The 17,782-nt window shown below is 40.3% G+C and overlaps 1 protein-coding gene and 4 non-coding genes across 5 annotated transcripts in view; 3 read left to right on the forward strand and 2 right to left on the reverse strand.

Annotated features, from left to right (window-relative positions):
- The first annotated feature begins 1,956 nt into the window (after window positions 1-1,956).
- On the forward strand, window positions 1,957-2,028 carry trnaa-ugc (transfer RNA alanine (anticodon UGC)). The gene has a single exon. It is a non-coding gene; the product is annotated as a tRNA-Ala (tRNA).
- A 416-nt stretch (window positions 2,029-2,444) lies between these two features.
- trnas-aga (transfer RNA serine (anticodon AGA)) lies at window positions 2,445-2,526 on the reverse strand. Its single transcript has one exon. It is a non-coding gene; the product is annotated as a tRNA-Ser (tRNA).
- Window positions 2,527-3,074: 548 nt separating this feature from the next.
- On the forward strand, window positions 3,075-3,146 carry trnaa-ugc (transfer RNA alanine (anticodon UGC)). The gene has a single exon. It is a non-coding gene; the product is annotated as a tRNA-Ala (tRNA).
- Window positions 3,147-4,538: 1,392 nt separating this feature from the next.
- trnaa-ugc (transfer RNA alanine (anticodon UGC)) lies at window positions 4,539-4,610 on the forward strand. Its single transcript has one exon. It is a non-coding gene; the product is annotated as a tRNA-Ala (tRNA).
- A 6,623-nt stretch (window positions 4,611-11,233) lies between these two features.
- phactr4a (phosphatase and actin regulator 4a) overlaps window positions 11,234-17,782 on the reverse strand; it is a 25,242-nt gene continuing 18,693 nt past the window's right edge. The window contains exons 10-13 of the mRNA XM_055225574.1: window positions 17,342-17,403; window positions 14,913-15,050; window positions 13,584-13,660; window positions 11,234-12,490 (exon numbers count right to left, since the gene is read on the reverse strand). Of these exons, the coding sequence (XP_055081549.1) occupies window positions 12,475-12,490; window positions 13,584-13,660; window positions 14,913-15,050; window positions 17,342-17,403 (293 nt within the window). The 3' untranslated portion in view covers window positions 11,234-12,474. The remainder of the gene's footprint in view (window positions 12,491-13,583; window positions 13,661-14,912; window positions 15,051-17,341; window positions 17,404-17,782) is intronic.

The raw sequence follows: 17,782 nt of genomic DNA on the forward strand, positions 1-17,782 counted from the left end.
GGTGTTTGCATGTAGGAGGTCCTGGGCTCAATCCCCAGCATCTCCAGTCAATGGTATTTACAATTTTTCAATAGCTCCAGTGACAGTTACACATTTTTGATATCTGTTACAATGGATAAGCCAATTTGAGAGAAGAGAAAAAGAAACTCATTGTTGGCAGGATTCAAACCTGCGCAGGATGCCACAATGATATCATTTTGATGCTATTGATGTCACAGTGATGCCACAGTGATGTCAATGTGAGTCCACAGTGATGTCACAGTGATATCAGTGTAATGTCACAGTGATGTTCCAGTGATGTCACAATGATATCTGAAGCTTAGCTTCAAATGAAGACAAGCAAATAGTGACATCATGTGCGTATTATATTTAGGATAAACATACAGAAATTCATCACATTTTAATGTAGAAGCTAAACAGGTGTTGTTGAGGCCGAGAGGCTTTTAACTTCTTTGAAAGAGTAGGGGATCGATCATCGACCTCCGACCTAGAGTGTCCTGGTGCCACGTGCACCGATGGACACCCTTGTGCTCGAACATGGTGTTCGTTATGGACAAACTGTGACTAGCACAGAAGTCCAATAACAAAACACCGCTCGGGTTCAGATCGAGGAGGCCGTTCCTCCCAATCACGCCCCTCCAAGTGTCACTGTCGTTACCCACATGGGCATTGAAGTCCCCCAGGAGAACAACGGAGTCCCCGGTTGGTGCACTGTCTAGTACCCCTCCCAGGGACTCCAAGAAGGCCGGGTACTCTGCACTGCTGTTTGGCCCGTAGGCCGACACAACAGTGAGAGACCTGTCCCCGACCCGAAGGCGCAGGGACGCGACCCTCTCGTTCACCGGAGTGAACCCCAACACGCAGCGGCTGAGCTGTGGGGCAATGAGCAAGCCCACACCAGCTCGCCGTCGCTCCCCGCGGGCAACGCCAGAGAAATGGAGAGTCCAACCCCTCTCAAGAAGTTGGGTTCCAGAGCCCAAGCTGTGCGTGCAGGTGAGGCCGACTATATCTAGCCGGTAACGCTCAACCTCCCGCACAAGCTCAGGCTCCTCCCCCCCCAGGGAGGTGACGTTCCACGTCCCCAGAGCTAGTCTCCATGTCCGGAGATCCGGTCGTCGAGGTCCCCGCCTTCGACTGCCGCCCGGATCTCTCCGCACCCGCCCCTCATGGCTCCTCCCGCAGGTGGTGGGTCCACGGGAGGACGGCCCCACGTCGTTCCTTCGGGCTGGGCCCGACCGGGCCCCGTGGGGAAAGGCCCGGCCACCAGGCGCTCGCTGCCGAGCACCCACCCCAGGCCTGGCTCCAGGGTGGGGCCCCGGTAACGCCAGTCCGGGCGACGTAACTGGCCTCGTTGTTTTTCTATTCATGGGGGCTTCTGAACCGCTCTTAGTCAGACCCGTCTCCGAGGACCAGTTTGCCATGGGTGACCCTACCAGGGGCATGAAGCCCCCGACAACATAGCTCCCAGGATCATTCGGGTGCTCAAACCCCTCCACCACGTTAAGGTGGCGGTTCGGGGAGGGGTCTCCAGTCAATGGTATTTACAATTTTTCAATAGCTCCAGTGACAGTTACACATTTTTGATATCTGTTACAATGGATAAGCCAATTTGAGAGAAGAGAAAAAGAAACTCATTGCAGGATTCAAACCTGCGCAGGATGTCACAATGATATCATTTTGATGCTATTGATGTCTTAGTGATGCCACAGTGATGTCAATGTGAGTCCACAGTGATGTCACAGTGATATCAGTGTAATGTCACAGTGATGTTCCAGTGATGTCACAATGATATCTGAAGCTTAGCTTCAAATGAAGACAAGCAAATAGTGACATCATGTGCTTATTATATTTAGGATAAACATACATAAATTCATCACATTGTAATGTAGAAGCTAAACAGGTGTTGTTGAGGTTGAGAGGCATCCTTCCAATCAGTTAACTTCTTTGAAAGTGTGAGGGGATGTAGCTCAGTGGTAGAGCGCATGCTTTGCATGTATGAGGTCCTGGGTTCAAGCCCCAGCATCTACAATCAATGGTAGTCTTCAATAGCACATTTTGATGTCGGTGTGAGTCCACATTTATGTTGTTGGGATGTCATTGTGATGTCTGTTATGTCACAATGATGTCATTGTGAAGTTAATGTTATCTCACAGTGATGCCATTGTGATGTTCCAAAGACATCATTGTGATGTTACAGTATTGTCGTAGTGATGTCAGTGATGTTAATGTTATGTCACAGTGATGTCATTTTGATGTTCCAAGGACATCATTGTGATGTCACAGTATTGTCAGTGATGTCACTGTGATGTCACAATGATATTAGTGTAATTTCACAGTGATTGTTCTCTGGTACCAAGCTGAAAACAGTGACAGAATGAAAGGAAGCTGTATGATTACACAGTTCAGAGTGGATATTCCAATTTGAGAGAAAAGAAAATGTACCTCGTTGTTGACAGGATTTGAACCTGTGCGGGGAATCCCCAATGGATTTCTAGTCCATCGCCTTAACCACTCGGCCACAACAACTTGCTGTAGGTTGCATTGTACTTAAGGAAACTACGTAAGGTAAGGTAAGGTAGGGTAGGGTAGGGTAGGGTAGGGTACTACTTAAGGAAAAGAATAGTTTTAATGAGCCATAAAAGAAGAGCATTCTTGGCAGTGGAGGGATTCAAACCCACACCAATGGAGAACTACCTGGAGAACTGAGAGCGAAACTCAAATTGGGTAGACTGCCTCTTCCACCAAAATGTTTTCGCTATGACATTTAAATGTTTTGTTTAAAAACAAAAAAGCATTCTCCATTTTTACATAGACATACTTGCCATATCCCAGTTCAACGGTTGCAGACTCCGAAGTACAGTTCAAAGGACCCAGCCGATGAAGTGCGCTCCACCGTGTAGAACTACTGAGGAAGTAGTGAAAACTTACTGAAGCTTAGCTTCAAATGAAGACAAGCAAATAGTGACATCATGTTGTGCTTATTTCAAGGAAACATATACCAATTCATCATTTTAATGTAGAAGCTAAACCGGTGTTGTTGAGGCCGAGAGCCGTTTAACTTCTTTTAAAGAGTAGGGGATGTAGCTCAGTGGTAGAGCGCATGCTTTGCATGTATGAGGTCCTGGGTTCAATCCCCAGCATCTCCAATCAATGGTACTTTTCAACAGTGATGTCAATGTGATTCACAATAAAATCATTAAAGAGTAGTGGGTGTTTGCATGTAGGAGGTCCTGGGCTCAATCCCCAGCATCTCCAGTCAATGGTATTTACAATTTTTCAATAGCTCCAGTGACAGTTACACATTTTTGATATCTGTTACAATGGATAAGCCAATTTGAGAGAAGAGAAAAAGAAACTCATTGTTGGCAGGATTCAAACCTGCGCAGGATGCCACAATGATATCATTTTGATGCTATTGATGTCACAGTGATGCCACAGTGATGTCAATGTGAGTCCACAGTGATGTCACAGTGATATCAGTGTAATGTCACAGTGATGTTCCAGTGATGTCACAATGATATCTGAAGCTTAGCTTCAAATGAAGACAAGCAAATAGTGACATCATGTGCGTATTATATTTAGGATAAACATACACAAATTCATCACATTTTAATGTAGAAGCTAAACAGGTGTTGTTGAGGCCGAGAGGCTTTTAACTTCTTTGAAAGAGTAGGGGATCGATCATCGACCTCCGACCTAGAGTGTCCTGGTGCCACGTGCACCGATGGACACCCTTGTGCTCGAACATGGTGTTCGTTATGGACAAACTGTGACTAGCACAGAAGTCCAATAACAAAACACCGCTCGGGTTCAGATCGAGGAGGCCGTTCCTCCCAATCACGCCCCTCCAAGTGTCACTGTTGTTACCCACATGGGCATTGAAGTCCCCCAGGAGAACAACGGAGTCCCCGGTTGGTGCACTGTCTAGTACCCCTCCCAGGGACTCCAAGAAGGCCGGGTACTCTGCACTGCTGTTTGGCCCGTAGGCCGACACAACAGGGAGAGACCTGTCCCCGACCCGAAGGCGCAGGATCGTCGTCCTCTCGTTCACCGGAGTGAACCCCAACACGCAGCGGCTGAGCTGTGGGGCAATGAGCAAGCCCACACCAGCTCGCCGTCGCTCCCCGCGGGCAACGCCAGAGAAATGGAGAGTCCAACCCCTCTCAAGAAGTTGGGTTCCAGAGCCCAAGCTGTGCGTGCAGGTGAGGCCGACTATATCTAGCCGGTAACGCTCAACCTCCCGCACAAGCTCAGGCTCCTCCCCCCCCAGCGAGGTGACGTTCCACGTCCCCAGAGCTAGTCTCCATGTCCGGAGATCCGGTCGTCGAGGTCCCCGCCTTCGACTGCCGCCCGGATCTCTCCGCACCCGCCCCTCATGGCTCCTCCCGCAGGTGGTGGGTCCACAGGAGGACAAGCAAATAGTGACATCATGTGTGTATTATATTTAGGATAAACATACACAAATTCATCACATTTTAATGTAGAAGCTAAACAGGTGTTGTTGAGGCCGAGAGGCTTTTAACTTCTTTGAAAGAGTAGGGGATGTAGCTCAGTGGTAGAGCGCATGCTTTGCATGTATGAGGTCCTGGGTTCAATCCCCAGCATCTCCAATCAATAGTAGTTTTCAATAGCTCCAGTGACAGTTATGCATTTTTTATGTCATTGTGATTGCTCTCTGATACCCAGCTGAACACAGTGACAGAATGAAAAGAAGCTGTATGATTACACAGTTCAGAGTGGATAAGCCAAAAAACATTCTCCACTTTTACATAGACATACTTGCCATGTCCTAATTCAACGGTTGCACACTCCAAACTACCGTTCAAAGGATCACGCCGACGAAGTGTGCTTCACCGTGTAGTACTGAGAAAGTACTGTGATGTTGAAGATGGACTTGAAATCCACTGGGGTTTCCTGTACAGGTTTGAATCCTGTCAGCAACGGCAGACTGAAGAACAATTCTTGCTCGCTTTACAGCATCCTTCCAGTCAGTTAACTAGAAAAGCTTTAGTTGTAATTATTCATGGCCAGAGTAGGGGATGTAGCTCTGTAGTAGTGTGCACGCTGTGCATGTATGAGGTCCTGGGTTCTATCCTAAGTGTTTCAAGCTTGTCCTTAGATAATCAGACAGTTTGTGCAGCTGTGTTCCCATTACATTTGACATAAACATATCTTCATTGTTTGCCACTGTTACGTTTTCACTGCATGTGTCCAAAGATGTCATGTCATAGTGGGCATGTGGTTAAGCTCATACTAGAAGTGCATATAGCAATACTGGCTTTTTAACAATCAACCACAGTCACTGTATTGGCTCACTTTGTACCAAAGTACAACTTGATACATGTATCTTTTGGCTTTACAAGTGTTGACTTCTGTAAATTCTTCATCCTTGGTGTCGCTTCTGAACAACTCCGCCTGCTATGGAAGCGCCTCTTCCGTGTGTCTGTCACACTGGTACATAAGCCTAGAGTGCCCCTGACAATAACAAAGATGTGAAAGTATTTATTTCAATAATTTCACATATAAGTCACATCTGAGTATAAGTCGCACCCGCAGCCAAACTATGAAAAAAGTGACTTATAGTCCGAAAAATATGGTAATAACATCTACATGGAGACAACCACACAACAGATCCTCTAATCAAAAAGTTACAGAGTGCAACTTTAAGCTGCCTTTTTCATATTCCTCTGTTGCCCCGCTGTGACATTTTAGTTACATTATGCAGTTGCAAATGGCTGTCACCAAAACACATGAATTACTCCTCAGTAGACAAATCGCATATTAAAATTTTATTGACTCTGTTCTGCTCTGTTGTAAATACTCCAGGCTCACAGCTACAATGAACTTTGACAAGATAATAATGAGCAGACTACATCCTCGGCCAATGATAATGAACCGGAAAATACCAAACTAAATTCCAGGTAAGGCAGAGGAATTATCAGATTTACGGATGTTAAAGGCTCACAATGGAACTTTTGTAATGTTGCCACGGAGACGTTATTGTTCTTGTTCTTGACTTTTTATGTGAAGCACTGAAGTTGTTTTTAAATGTGCTATATAAATAAATTGAATTGGATATTGCTTTGCATGGAATGTTCCACAGTTTGATATTTAAAGGGCTCATATTACACTGTTATGATCTATGTTATGACCTATGTTATGATCTATGTTGCGATCTATGTTACGATCTATGTTATGATCTATGTTATGATCTATGTTATGACCTATGTTACGATCTATGTTATGACCTATGTTGCGATCTATGTTACGATCTATGTTATGATCTATGTTATGATCTATGTTATGACCTATGTTACGATCTATGTTATGACCTATGTTATGATCTATGTTGCGATCTATGTTACGATCTATGTTATGATCTATGTTATGATCTATGTTATGATCTATGTTATGACCTATGTTACGATCTATGTTATGACCTATGTTATGATCTATGTTGCGATCTATGTTACGATCTATGTTATGATCTATGTTATGATCTATGTTATGATCTATGTTATGACCTATGTTACGATCTATGTTATGACCTATGTTGCGATCTATGTTACGATCTATGTTATGATCTATGTTATGATCTATGTTATGACCTATGTTACGATCTATGTTATGACCTATGTTATGATCTATGTTGCGATCTATGTTACGATCTATGTTATGATCTATGTTATGATCTATGTTATGATCTATGTTATGACCTATGTTACGATCTATGTTATGACCTATGTTATGATCTATGTTGCGATCTATGTTACGATCTATGTTATGATCTATGTTATGATCTATGTTATGATCTATGTTATGACCTATGTTACGATCTATGTTATGACCTATGTTATGATCTATGTTGTGATCTATGTTACGATCTATGTTATGATCTATGTTATGATCTATGTTATGATCTATGTTATGACCTATGTTACGATCTATGTTATGACCTATGTTGCGATCTATGTTACGATCTATGTTATGATCTATGTTATGACCTATGTTGCGATCTATGTTACGATCTATGTTATGATCTATGTTATGATCTATATTATGATCTATGTTATGATCTATGTTACGATCTATATTATGATCTATGTTACGATCTATATTATGATCTATGTTATGATCTATATTATGATCTATGTTATGATCTATGTTATGATCTATGTTATGATCTATGTTACGATCTATATTATGATCTATGTTATGATCTATGTTACGATCTATGTTACGACCTATGTTACGATCTATGTTACGATCTATGTTATGATCTATGTTATGACCTATGTTACGATCTATGTTATGATCTATGTTATAATGTTGTTTCCTCATCACAAACAGACCTGGAGTTGTGTTTTGTTTCATTCACACATGTTTAACACACAAACCTGCATGTTTAGCTGAGTTGTTCGCTCAAACTGAAAACATTCTTTTCCACCTTGTGATGGCATGTGGTGATACAGGAAGTGCTCCGTTCTGTTTTAAACTCCATACACCTTCACTAGAATCATTTAGATAATTTCAGCCATGGAATTGCCAGTCTCTACTGAACTAAAAGTTAAAGGTAGCTGCTAACTGAAAACTACTGCTTCATGACATCATAAGGTGGAACAGAGCATTTTGAGCTTTGGAGATGTTACAGAATAATAATAAAATGTTACTCAGACATGTGTGAATGAAGCAAAACACAACTCCAGGTCTGTTTTTGATGAGTTAACATTATAACATGGCTTAAATGTGATGCCACCAGCAGGTTACAGGGCATATCTGTGGAGAGGAGACCCTGTTTACAGTCAGAAAGTATGTTTTAACAAAGCAGTTTTTAAAATCCCAGTATGAAACTTTTTGGACAGAAAATGACTAAAATAAAAGCAGGCTTGCATCTCCACAACCCTGAAGTTGATGTGTCACCTATAGAAAGTTACATAGTGTTGCTTTAAAAGAAGAAAAAAAAAAAAAATCCATGGGCCAAGCAGGTGACAGACACTCTACCAGAAAAGTTACATAGTGCACCTTTAATTTGGTGTCTTATTGATACCCGCACAAAATGGACGTATTATTATGTGAAATTGGTAAAGTAAATCTCTTTTTATTTAACATGATTTCTCTATTTAAATGATAAATTTAGTGGAAGGGGATTATTCATTCCCTTTGGGCTGTTTTAAAATGTATACAGCATTGGTCACATCAGGAACTGGACAAAACGCAAAACACAGGACAAATGCACGCCATCACACAGGAAATAAGCGTAAGAGTCAATCAAGTGTGCCCAAAGCCATGATCAATTTGCGAAGGTTACCCACAATGCAATGTGTCATCCCGGGGTGGAGGAGATGGGGACGGGATAAAATAGGAGCGCATAGATTTGTGTTCGATCAAGATGGCAGATTTGACAGCGCTGTGAAGATTACGGAGACGCTGGGAATTCAATATATGCCAGATTGCATAATTCATAAGGGAGGGATTTGTCAAAAGCCAGCGGTATTTTTAAGGCAAGCTGATTTGAAACATATATGCAAACAGCTCGTGAACTTCGACAATGGATCACAATCATTTTCCTAACATCTATTTGAGGTAACTTTATTTTTATTATAATGTACTATTCAACATTCTAAGGTGGTCGGATTAAGCCTGGAGTTCGAACAAGGGATTTAAAGGTTGATAAAAGACACACTCGTTTAAACTAAATCCCATTTCTGAGGAAAACCTGGCATATATGAGTGAAATGTCTTGCCCAGGGACACAAAACAAATATTCGATAAGGTTAAAATAGCAAAAGATGAAGTTTAAATCCGTCAACCGGACAAATCGTTGTAAGAGTGAAGATGTTTCGCTGCTCATCCAAGCCGCTTCTTCAGTTCGAGTTAAGCCCCACTGCGTAATATTTCAGTCATAAACGTATTACCGTTATTTTAAAGGGTCCTCATCAAAAACATACCCAGAGTTGTGTTTTTTTGTTTCATTTACACGTTTAACACACAAACCCTGCATATTTAGGCTGAATTCTTCTCTCAAACTGATATCACTTTGTTCCACCTTGTGATGTCATCATGTGGTAATACAGGAAGTGCTCAACTGTGATTTTAAACTCCATACACCTTCACCAGAATCATTTGGATCATTTCAGCCCTGGAATTGCCAATTTCTACTGAACTAATGGCAAAATGTAGCTGTTAACTTGAAAACTACCACTTCATGACATCACAAGGTGGAACAGAGCATTTTGAGCTTTGGAGATGTAGCCAGACTAATAAAAACAATGTGTGAATGAAACAAAATACAACTCCAGGTCTGTTTTTGATGATGTAACAACATTATAACATGGCTTAAACCTCACGAGTCAATGTTGCGTAATAGGACCTTTAATAATTGAATTACAGCCACTAGGGGTCACCACATGCCAGTGTCGTCAATGTTCTTAAACCTAAATGTAGATGTATCCAGACCAGTGCACCAACAAAAACAAATAAATTTTCCAAACGCTGAATTATGTATGCCACGAAAAAAGTTTCCTCTACTGAAACTCAGAGCTATATTAAAACCATAAATTACAAGTGAGACTTTCCGGATTACAAAGCGACAAATTTGACATAATAACTAACAACCCTTGACGCTAATATTCCAATGTGTGCAGATGCTTTTTTACAACCCGACAGCCATTCATTACAAGCCCCGTTTTTACGCATTAAAGCAGCTCTGTTCCGGAAAAGTACCATAATGACTGCAATAAAACTCTGCAAAATTACATCCATCTACAATAAAGACCTATGCCTTTATCCAAATGTCAGCTCTAAAAGGGAAAGAAAATCTATCTTTGGGGCCCTAATTGGCTCATTTTGATCACGGCGTGACATTCAGCGGAGTGTCGGCGGCCCGCTACTCCTGCCGCTAATTAGCACCACAGGGGAGCGAGCAGAGGGGACAAACATGAGACCGCCTTACAGGAATGCGAAGAACACTTGTCAGGTCAGAAGCAATTATACCCACCGTTAAACCAGAGAGGTGTAAAAATGTGTGAGGAAAAAGAGGAGATGGAGGTCTCAAAATAGCTGCCAGGGTTTTGGGAAACGTTGCCCCCTGCTGGTCATGGGTGTTAGTTCACGTTGTCCTGCAGGGATGAGACGAGTTTAGAAGTGTTGAAGAGGAAAAAAACTATTTGAAAGTCTTGCTCACGATCATTTGTTGGTTGGATTTTTATCTAAAAGCAAAAGGGCCTATTCCTGCGTCTTTTGCCCCTCGAACCACCACCATCTCATTCAAGCGTACAGCAGGTTCATACTAGACGCTGAGGGTGAAGTGTCTTGCCTAAGGACACAATGACAGAACAAGCAATAGAAATAACACAACTCTCTGCACATGTAATAAAGTACAAGGCTATCGCACTATTAGGCTCTGACTATTATGAACAGTGGAGCATATGAACAGGTTAAAAGCAGGTAGAGAGACTTCAGTGTGATGGGACTTTTGCTCTTTTATGGGATCTGAATCTTTTGGATCCACTCGTGTTATAGTGCTGTTATGTTATAGAGCGGTTATTTTTACATTTATTTATATGACAGAAGTCAACGTGAGAACTTATTTTAACAACAAACTAATCAGTCTATGGACATGAGCTTTGAGTAATGATCAAAAGGACAAGGCTGGGCGCTCCCTTAGAGACAGGATGGATGGACTAATCACAGAATGAAGTGACCAAGGTTCAGATCAGTTTCAGTGGTTCAAACAGAGTGGGAGTGTTTACCTTTTGGAATCATGTATAATCTAAATGAAACATTGCACTACAATCATAATTTAAAAAAGCAACTATTATTATGATCCCTCATGTTTCATTATGCGTCTGTGTTGATCTTGTGCTGGTTTAGCGTTAATCAGTATAAAAATGCATTTAAAAAAAAGTGTCTCTTCAAAAACAAGATCCGGTTCCAATCATGAGTTACATGATTCAGATTATGTTACAGTATTACACAGGATTACGACAGGTAGGAAATGTACAGTATTGTGAAATGCCATTATATTTAAAAAAAATTTAGGCAATATGTTTTCATGTTTTTGTATCAACACTTCAAATAAGTAACTTTTGTTTTTATCTGGGTAATTGTCTAAATCCTGCTGCTGGGATGAAAAGGAAATAACATCTGCCCACTTAAACTAGTAAGACTTCATATCTTGTCTCTTTTCTGGCAAAAATCATTAGTTTGAGATGAACAAAAAGAAGAGTCATTCTGAAGTGTAATCACAAGTTATTAGGTTTAATTTTCAGTGTCATTTTACAGTGTAGTTCTCAGGAAAACTTTGAAGATCTCTGTATCAAAAAAGAAAATATTATGTACCATTACTATGTTGACAAATACTTTACAATTAAAATATGTCAGAAATACAGTAGATGTACAGTCAATGGAATCTACACAAATACAGCGAGTTAGCCGCACATACAAAGTATCATAAAAGAAAAAAAATAAAAGTATGTACACTTTCCAAATTCAGTTCATTTTGCAGAATTACAAAATTAAGAAATGTTTAAATTCTCTATACACCCAGTTGAGGAACGTAAGGTGCGACTTTACAATAAACAATAACTAGAGATATGTGCTTGGGAAGATTCGTACAAAATCATTGAGAATTTACAGTAAAATGCTCTGACTTTATTAAAGAGCGTCAGAAAAATAATTATGATAAAAGCATAAGTTTATGAGGTTTTCACATTAATGAAAATTTACAAAAGTGAGTACTAGTAAGGCTTACGAGTGGTACCATTTACAAATTGAGAACATTTGTCAGTGTAGTGGTACCGCAGTTAGCCAAGGAGTACCTTAAACAGTGCTACAAATGCTAACGCTTCCAGTTATGTGAGGAAGCCAGTGGTTTGAAGCAGCATTTCCACCCAAATAGCACAGCATGGGATAAGTTGACCAAGATTATGAAAAAAAGGTCACAAAAAGTGTACCGTACAATTCCATCACCCAAAATTAAAAAAAAAAAAAATTGTTTACTACAGTGATGAATGGAATTTGAAATTCCTCTTAAACCAGGCAGGGGGCGCTTGAGAGTCAGTTTAAAAGTTAATATAGCCACCTCTCCTAACTGACCATTAATGACCCCAACCCATGCTGTACCACCACAATGAAAACCCACCTTTAAATGTACCAGTGCTAAAATATTTCACTTCCCATCATGCGAGGAAACCAGTAGTCTAGATTATAAGGCAATACATTTCGGGACTGCTTGGTTGTGTTTTCTAGCCGCCTTCTTAGTGTTGGCACAAGGCACGTTTGAACACGGACAGCCCGCACACTCTGGAGAGCTGCCTTCTTTATACATTTCAGTAGAAGCAGCAGCAGTAGTAGTAGTAGTAGTAGTAGTAGTAGACAGTGGAGGACAGTGGAGCCGCTGTATCTGTTCCAGTGTACGATCTGCGCATCGTCCGCTTCGTTCCCGGTTAAGTGCTTCGGCGGTGGGCCCGGAGAGCTAAGGTCGGTGAAACCTGGAGACAAAATTCAAAGGGAAAAGGTCGTGATCAGAGCCCAACGATAAAAATGATATAACAAAAATATTTTTAAAAATCTAGAGGTGTAGGTAAGTTGAGGCGTATGACAGGTCAGGACTCTATGGTATAAATAATTGATAACTAGAGAGCTTGACTGGTAGTGCTATAGAAACAAAGCAGTTGTAGGGAGCATAAATAAATGGAAAAAAAAGCATTTGTCACCTATAACCTTTAATCTAATAATCTTTCATTGTTTGATTTTTAAACCTTCTGTTTTGTTAAGCCCTGTGAGGTGATTTCAAGTTCTTCAAAAATAAATGGAATAGAAATGGCACCAGCACAGTAAACTAGCTTAATTTAAACACTTTAATGTAAAAATGGCGCTGCTCAAAATGTGACTACATTGTTTTCTGATGGGTTTGCAGTGAAATAAGATCGTGGATAAGTTTGTTGCCATTTCAAAATATATAGCTTGGGGAGAAATGATCAAAACCATCACTATATTGGTTGCTCTAATTTCTAAACAATCGGTATCGGCCATGAAAAACCCATATCGGCCGATCTCTTCTTTTTTTTTTTTTTTTTTTTTTAATCGGCCGATCTCTAATAACCTTAAATTTCTTTTGATAATCCCAGTGACAATAATCTTAACATATTGTGACAATTGAGGTTAAATAGTCGTGAAAATGTGAGTGCCGTAAAATTAGCCAGTGCTGAAAAATCTTTTTTGCTGCATTTTGTGAAATTGTTTCACCATCTACAACATACTTGATATTCAAATTTGGCACATCTTAAAACAAACACTCACAATATTATTCCTTTTTTATAATGTCTCAAAATCAATACAGCAAATTTGTAGTTCTAATTGCTAAGAAAAACAATTGTGTATTTCCTGTTCCATAAAAAGGCACAATCCACAGAGTAATATGGTCTGTTGCCCTCCATCTGAGACCTTTCCATTGAATTTGACCCAGCCTTATGCCTTCATATCTCCTGGAGGTGACAGGTCAGATGCAACACAGCGTTCTCTTGTTGCTTATACAATAAACTATATAGGGGAGAAAACAGTGAATTATTGATGTAGCCTGACCGGGTGTAGATGCGGCTATCCTCGTGAACCTCCATCTCTGAACTCTTGAATTCGTTGAGCTCCTTTCGGATGGCGGCCTGGAAGGGACAAGAAAATCTGTTTACAGTAGGGAAAAAAAGAAAGGAAGCCAGCCTTTGATCAAAGGTGTGTGGTAATACGGGATCTCTGCACTATTAATAGCATGCTAAAAATATAACCTGTTGGTGTCTATTTGTATTTCACACTCTGCAGCTTGTCCTTAAGCATACTATAAGCTCCACAGGACTAGAAAATACACATGCTCAGCCACGCTAGGTTTTGTATTCTTCCTCAAAACTGCTTGTGATGCAAATCCTCAGTTTGCCAAAGTAGTGCAGTGCTGAGGTGGACAAAATGCACTGAAGGAAAAACGTGTCTTAGCTTTACCTTGCTCATTTTTGAAAAAACAATCAAAAGTTTGGATACACGCAAGTAGAGAAATTGGACTGCTGTGCTGTACTGAGGACATTCACTGCCAGCCCAGTCCTTGTCATCTTGGCTTATTTCATCCGATTTATAATGCTCCCTACAACAAAAGCATAGCAGGACTGGACTGCACTGACTGGACTAAACTGGACAACACTATCACAAAGTGTTGAGGGTTCATGTCTCAGGGTGTGGGGTCCTGTAAATAAACTCCTCCTGTAAATAAACTCATGTCCATGTTCTTCCAATTCTCAGATTACTTACATTTATTCTACAACAGTGAGATGTACTGATTTGGGTAGCAAAAAAGTGAAATAACTGAAATTCAGATTGCTGTGATTAAATAAAAGAAATAAAGAAAAACATGAAATGAATGAAGCAGAGCATCCACTGTTTTGACTGGTCGTGTAAACATTAGTGCTGCTTGGTTGTGTAACAAATCAATCATAATTCTTTGGATGACAATTGTTTATGTTAAGTCAAAAGTATGTTATGTTATGTCAAAGGTTAGCCTGTAGAGGGAGCACAAACTTAGTATCATTTCTTAGTCCTGTTTTGGAATGTTTTGACTGCTTACTACATAAATGTGCTGTGGTGCAGATGAACGGTCATAGTGTTCAGAACAGAATTTCCTTTTTTTAAGTAATAATTGTAATCACGATTAAAATCGGGTTATTTGCCTTAGCCACAACCTAAATTGTTGCTGACAAGCCAGATTTGATTAATCTGCAAATAAACTGTCTTGGAATTAGTAAATCATTTAATAAGCACATGCTGGCCATATATTACATTCTTGCTGAAAACTGCTTGTAATGCAAATCCTCTCGAAGTTGGCTTAAGGGAGATGTTGCTGAATCAGCTAAAATATTAGCGTTGTAGTCTCACCTTGTCCGCAGGGGTGAGTTTTGTCCAGGGTTTGTCAGCTCGGCGGTCGTAGTCCTGGGCGTGAGTACACTCCACGTACTCATGAAAACGCAGGATCTTTCTGGCTTGCAGCTCAGCCACAGTGGGTCTCTGGGACAGCTGGGAACAAAAACACAAAACAGTGTTATTACTGGTGGAAAGTGATGCTTTTTCTTTCTGTTCTAAACTATTTTAATCTCCAATAATCAGGAAGTGCACTTTGTATGTAGTTAGCTGTAACGTGGCAGCAAAACTGCACTCTGCTCTCTGAAAGTTGTGAAAAATTCTTATAAACTCATCACAGTGAGTACCATAATTCGGATGCTTAGAATGTATAAGGTAAATGAAATAACTTTGGACCACTGCAAACTGTTCAAAAAGAACTAGTTCTGTTTTTCATGCTTTAAGATACTTAAAATGAGGTACAGTGCCTTTAACTGCTATCTTGCCATTATCTTTTATGAAGTAGCTTTTAAAGCAAAAACAGCATTGTGCTTATTATTCTAGTCAAGGCAATGCAATTCATTTCAAGGGTTTATAGGGTTTTGAGCCAAAATTAGCATTCAGCAATTCACCTTCATAGTTATTTTGTTAGAAGTTATACTAGTTTCCTTTGTCTACCTGCTTTAGTTATAGTTATTCATACCCAGGGTCCTCATTATACTACCCCAACATCAACGCACCCTAGCAGCATATAAAGGGTGCACATTTATTAATCATGGTATGTAACTTTATCGTAGTTTTTTTTCCTTCTGTTTTGAGCTATGATAGTCTACTGTATTCCCCTCTAGTCTAAAAACAAGCTTAGTAACATCTAAAACATAAATGGCATTGTAGTTACTATTCAAGTCAAGGTACTTCATTTTCATTAATTCATTTCAAGGGTTTATGAGGTTTCAAAGCAAAATTTGAAAGATAAAAAGTGTTTTTCATACACCTTCATTGTTACTTTCTTAAAATAAGTTACACCAGCTTCTTTTATCTACGGCCTTTGTTTAGTAACAGTCAATCATACCCAGGGTTCTTCCCAATTACATTACCTCAACATTAAACTACCCTCACAATTTATAATGGGCACTTTTAATTAAAGGTACAGTATGCAAATTTGTGAGGTGGCATGACACCTGCGTGATTTTATAGAGGTAGAAAGTTAGAAAGTTATAAGAAATGTTTTATGGCATAATATGATTAAGATTATACCCAAAGGAACAACTTTCCATGCTCACACTAAGGATGCATATTTTTCTAGTTTTTCAATACAATAAACACAACCGCCAACACATGCTTTTATTTTAGTCTACATTTTGGCTAAAAAGTTACATACTGTGGCTTTATACAATTACTTGAGGGTGACCAATATAACAAACAGAATATACTTTCCCCATACTATTGTTGAGCTTAAAAATGGGTATCGACACTGTTCCTTGCACAGGTTTTACACGACTTAACAGTGGCTTCATCTGGGATTACATCGGAGCTAAACTGTGCATAGTCCCTTACTCATTTCCATCACAGCAGAGCAAACAAAAGTCTTCCTAATCTCTGAGCAGAGCCTGACTCCGCTGCAGCTGTGACAGATGAGCTCTGGGTATGAACACAAGCACAAATGTGTCTTAGCCAATCTCACTGAGGGAGAGATGTTCCTACAAATCCATTTACTCTGGAGCATAAGCAATCAAGTTGTGACTACGCCAAACAAGAGCTCCTGTATCCAACGGTGACGACAAATGATCCCGACGCTGAGATGTGCCATGTAAAGTTATTTACCAAAAGAGCTGTTACTTTTGTTTTATACTTTCAATTATACATTGCATTTTGGCTTTGTACTGTTTTTGAACTATGTAAAGGTAAAGTCTTAAAGAAGCTGTACCTGTTTTTATTGTCTGTAAGAGAACTAATTCAATTTAAATGGTTTCCAAAGTTATTCCACTTACCTTATACATTCCGAGCATCCTAATTATTCACTGCGTTGAGTTTACAAGCACTTTTTACAACTCTCAGAAGCCAGTGAAGAGTTTTGACAGTGTTGGTAAAACTAACAACTAGTATGGTAACGTGCAGTGTCTGATTATCATACTTATTTTGAGCTCAAGGCCACATTATACAATATACCTCACTATACAGGTCTGATCTATAGAGGGCACTGCTCACAGAGAGAACATATGTTTTCAAGTTTTTTAAGCAATAAAACACCTGTAAATAAATAATAGCTAATAAATAATAGCTAGTTTAATGGAGTATTTTGCATTTCATGCTAACCAATGACAATTCCACAGAGAGAAGTATGTGGTGTAGATCCACTGGAAAAGTTAGAAAAAGTACAGGATAATCTAAGAAACTCGATGATACCGTCCACTTTGTGTGAGAAATGTGTGTTATGAATATACAGTGTAGCGTGTTAGCATCCTGACCTTTCTGGTGAGCCTGCGTTTGATCTCACAGCGCTCCAGTCGCCGGTCTGCTTCGTTTTTGGCTGCGGAGGACAGAGGAGACATTCCGTGAGTGAGAGAGAAAACAGTGCGTCCACTCAGCTCTCCTTCACCTGAGCCGCTGTCGGCACGCTGCCCCAACAGGGATCTGTAATCACCGTATGTCTCTGCACAATGCACACATTATCAGGCAGGGGAGAGGGATGGGAGGGGTGCAAAGGCTCGTCTGGCCTGAGTCATCCCGGGACATGTGAGGCGCGGCGGGGGAAAAGACGGGATCAAAACCTGCTGACAGATTCCAGGATCTTTTTGGGAGGATGTTTGATTCTTGGAGCTAGCCCTTAAGTTCAATGTTGTGCCAGATTTAAACTGTGGGGAGTTGTTAGTCGCAGTATGCAGAGCTTGTACATATAAGGATAAATA

Source organism: Periophthalmus magnuspinnatus, chromosome 11, assembly GCF_009829125.3.
Source record: "Periophthalmus magnuspinnatus isolate fPerMag1 chromosome 11, fPerMag1.2.pri, whole genome shotgun sequence".
Classification (NCBI taxonomy): Eukaryota; Metazoa; Chordata; class Actinopteri; order Gobiiformes; family Gobiidae; genus Periophthalmus; species Periophthalmus magnuspinnatus.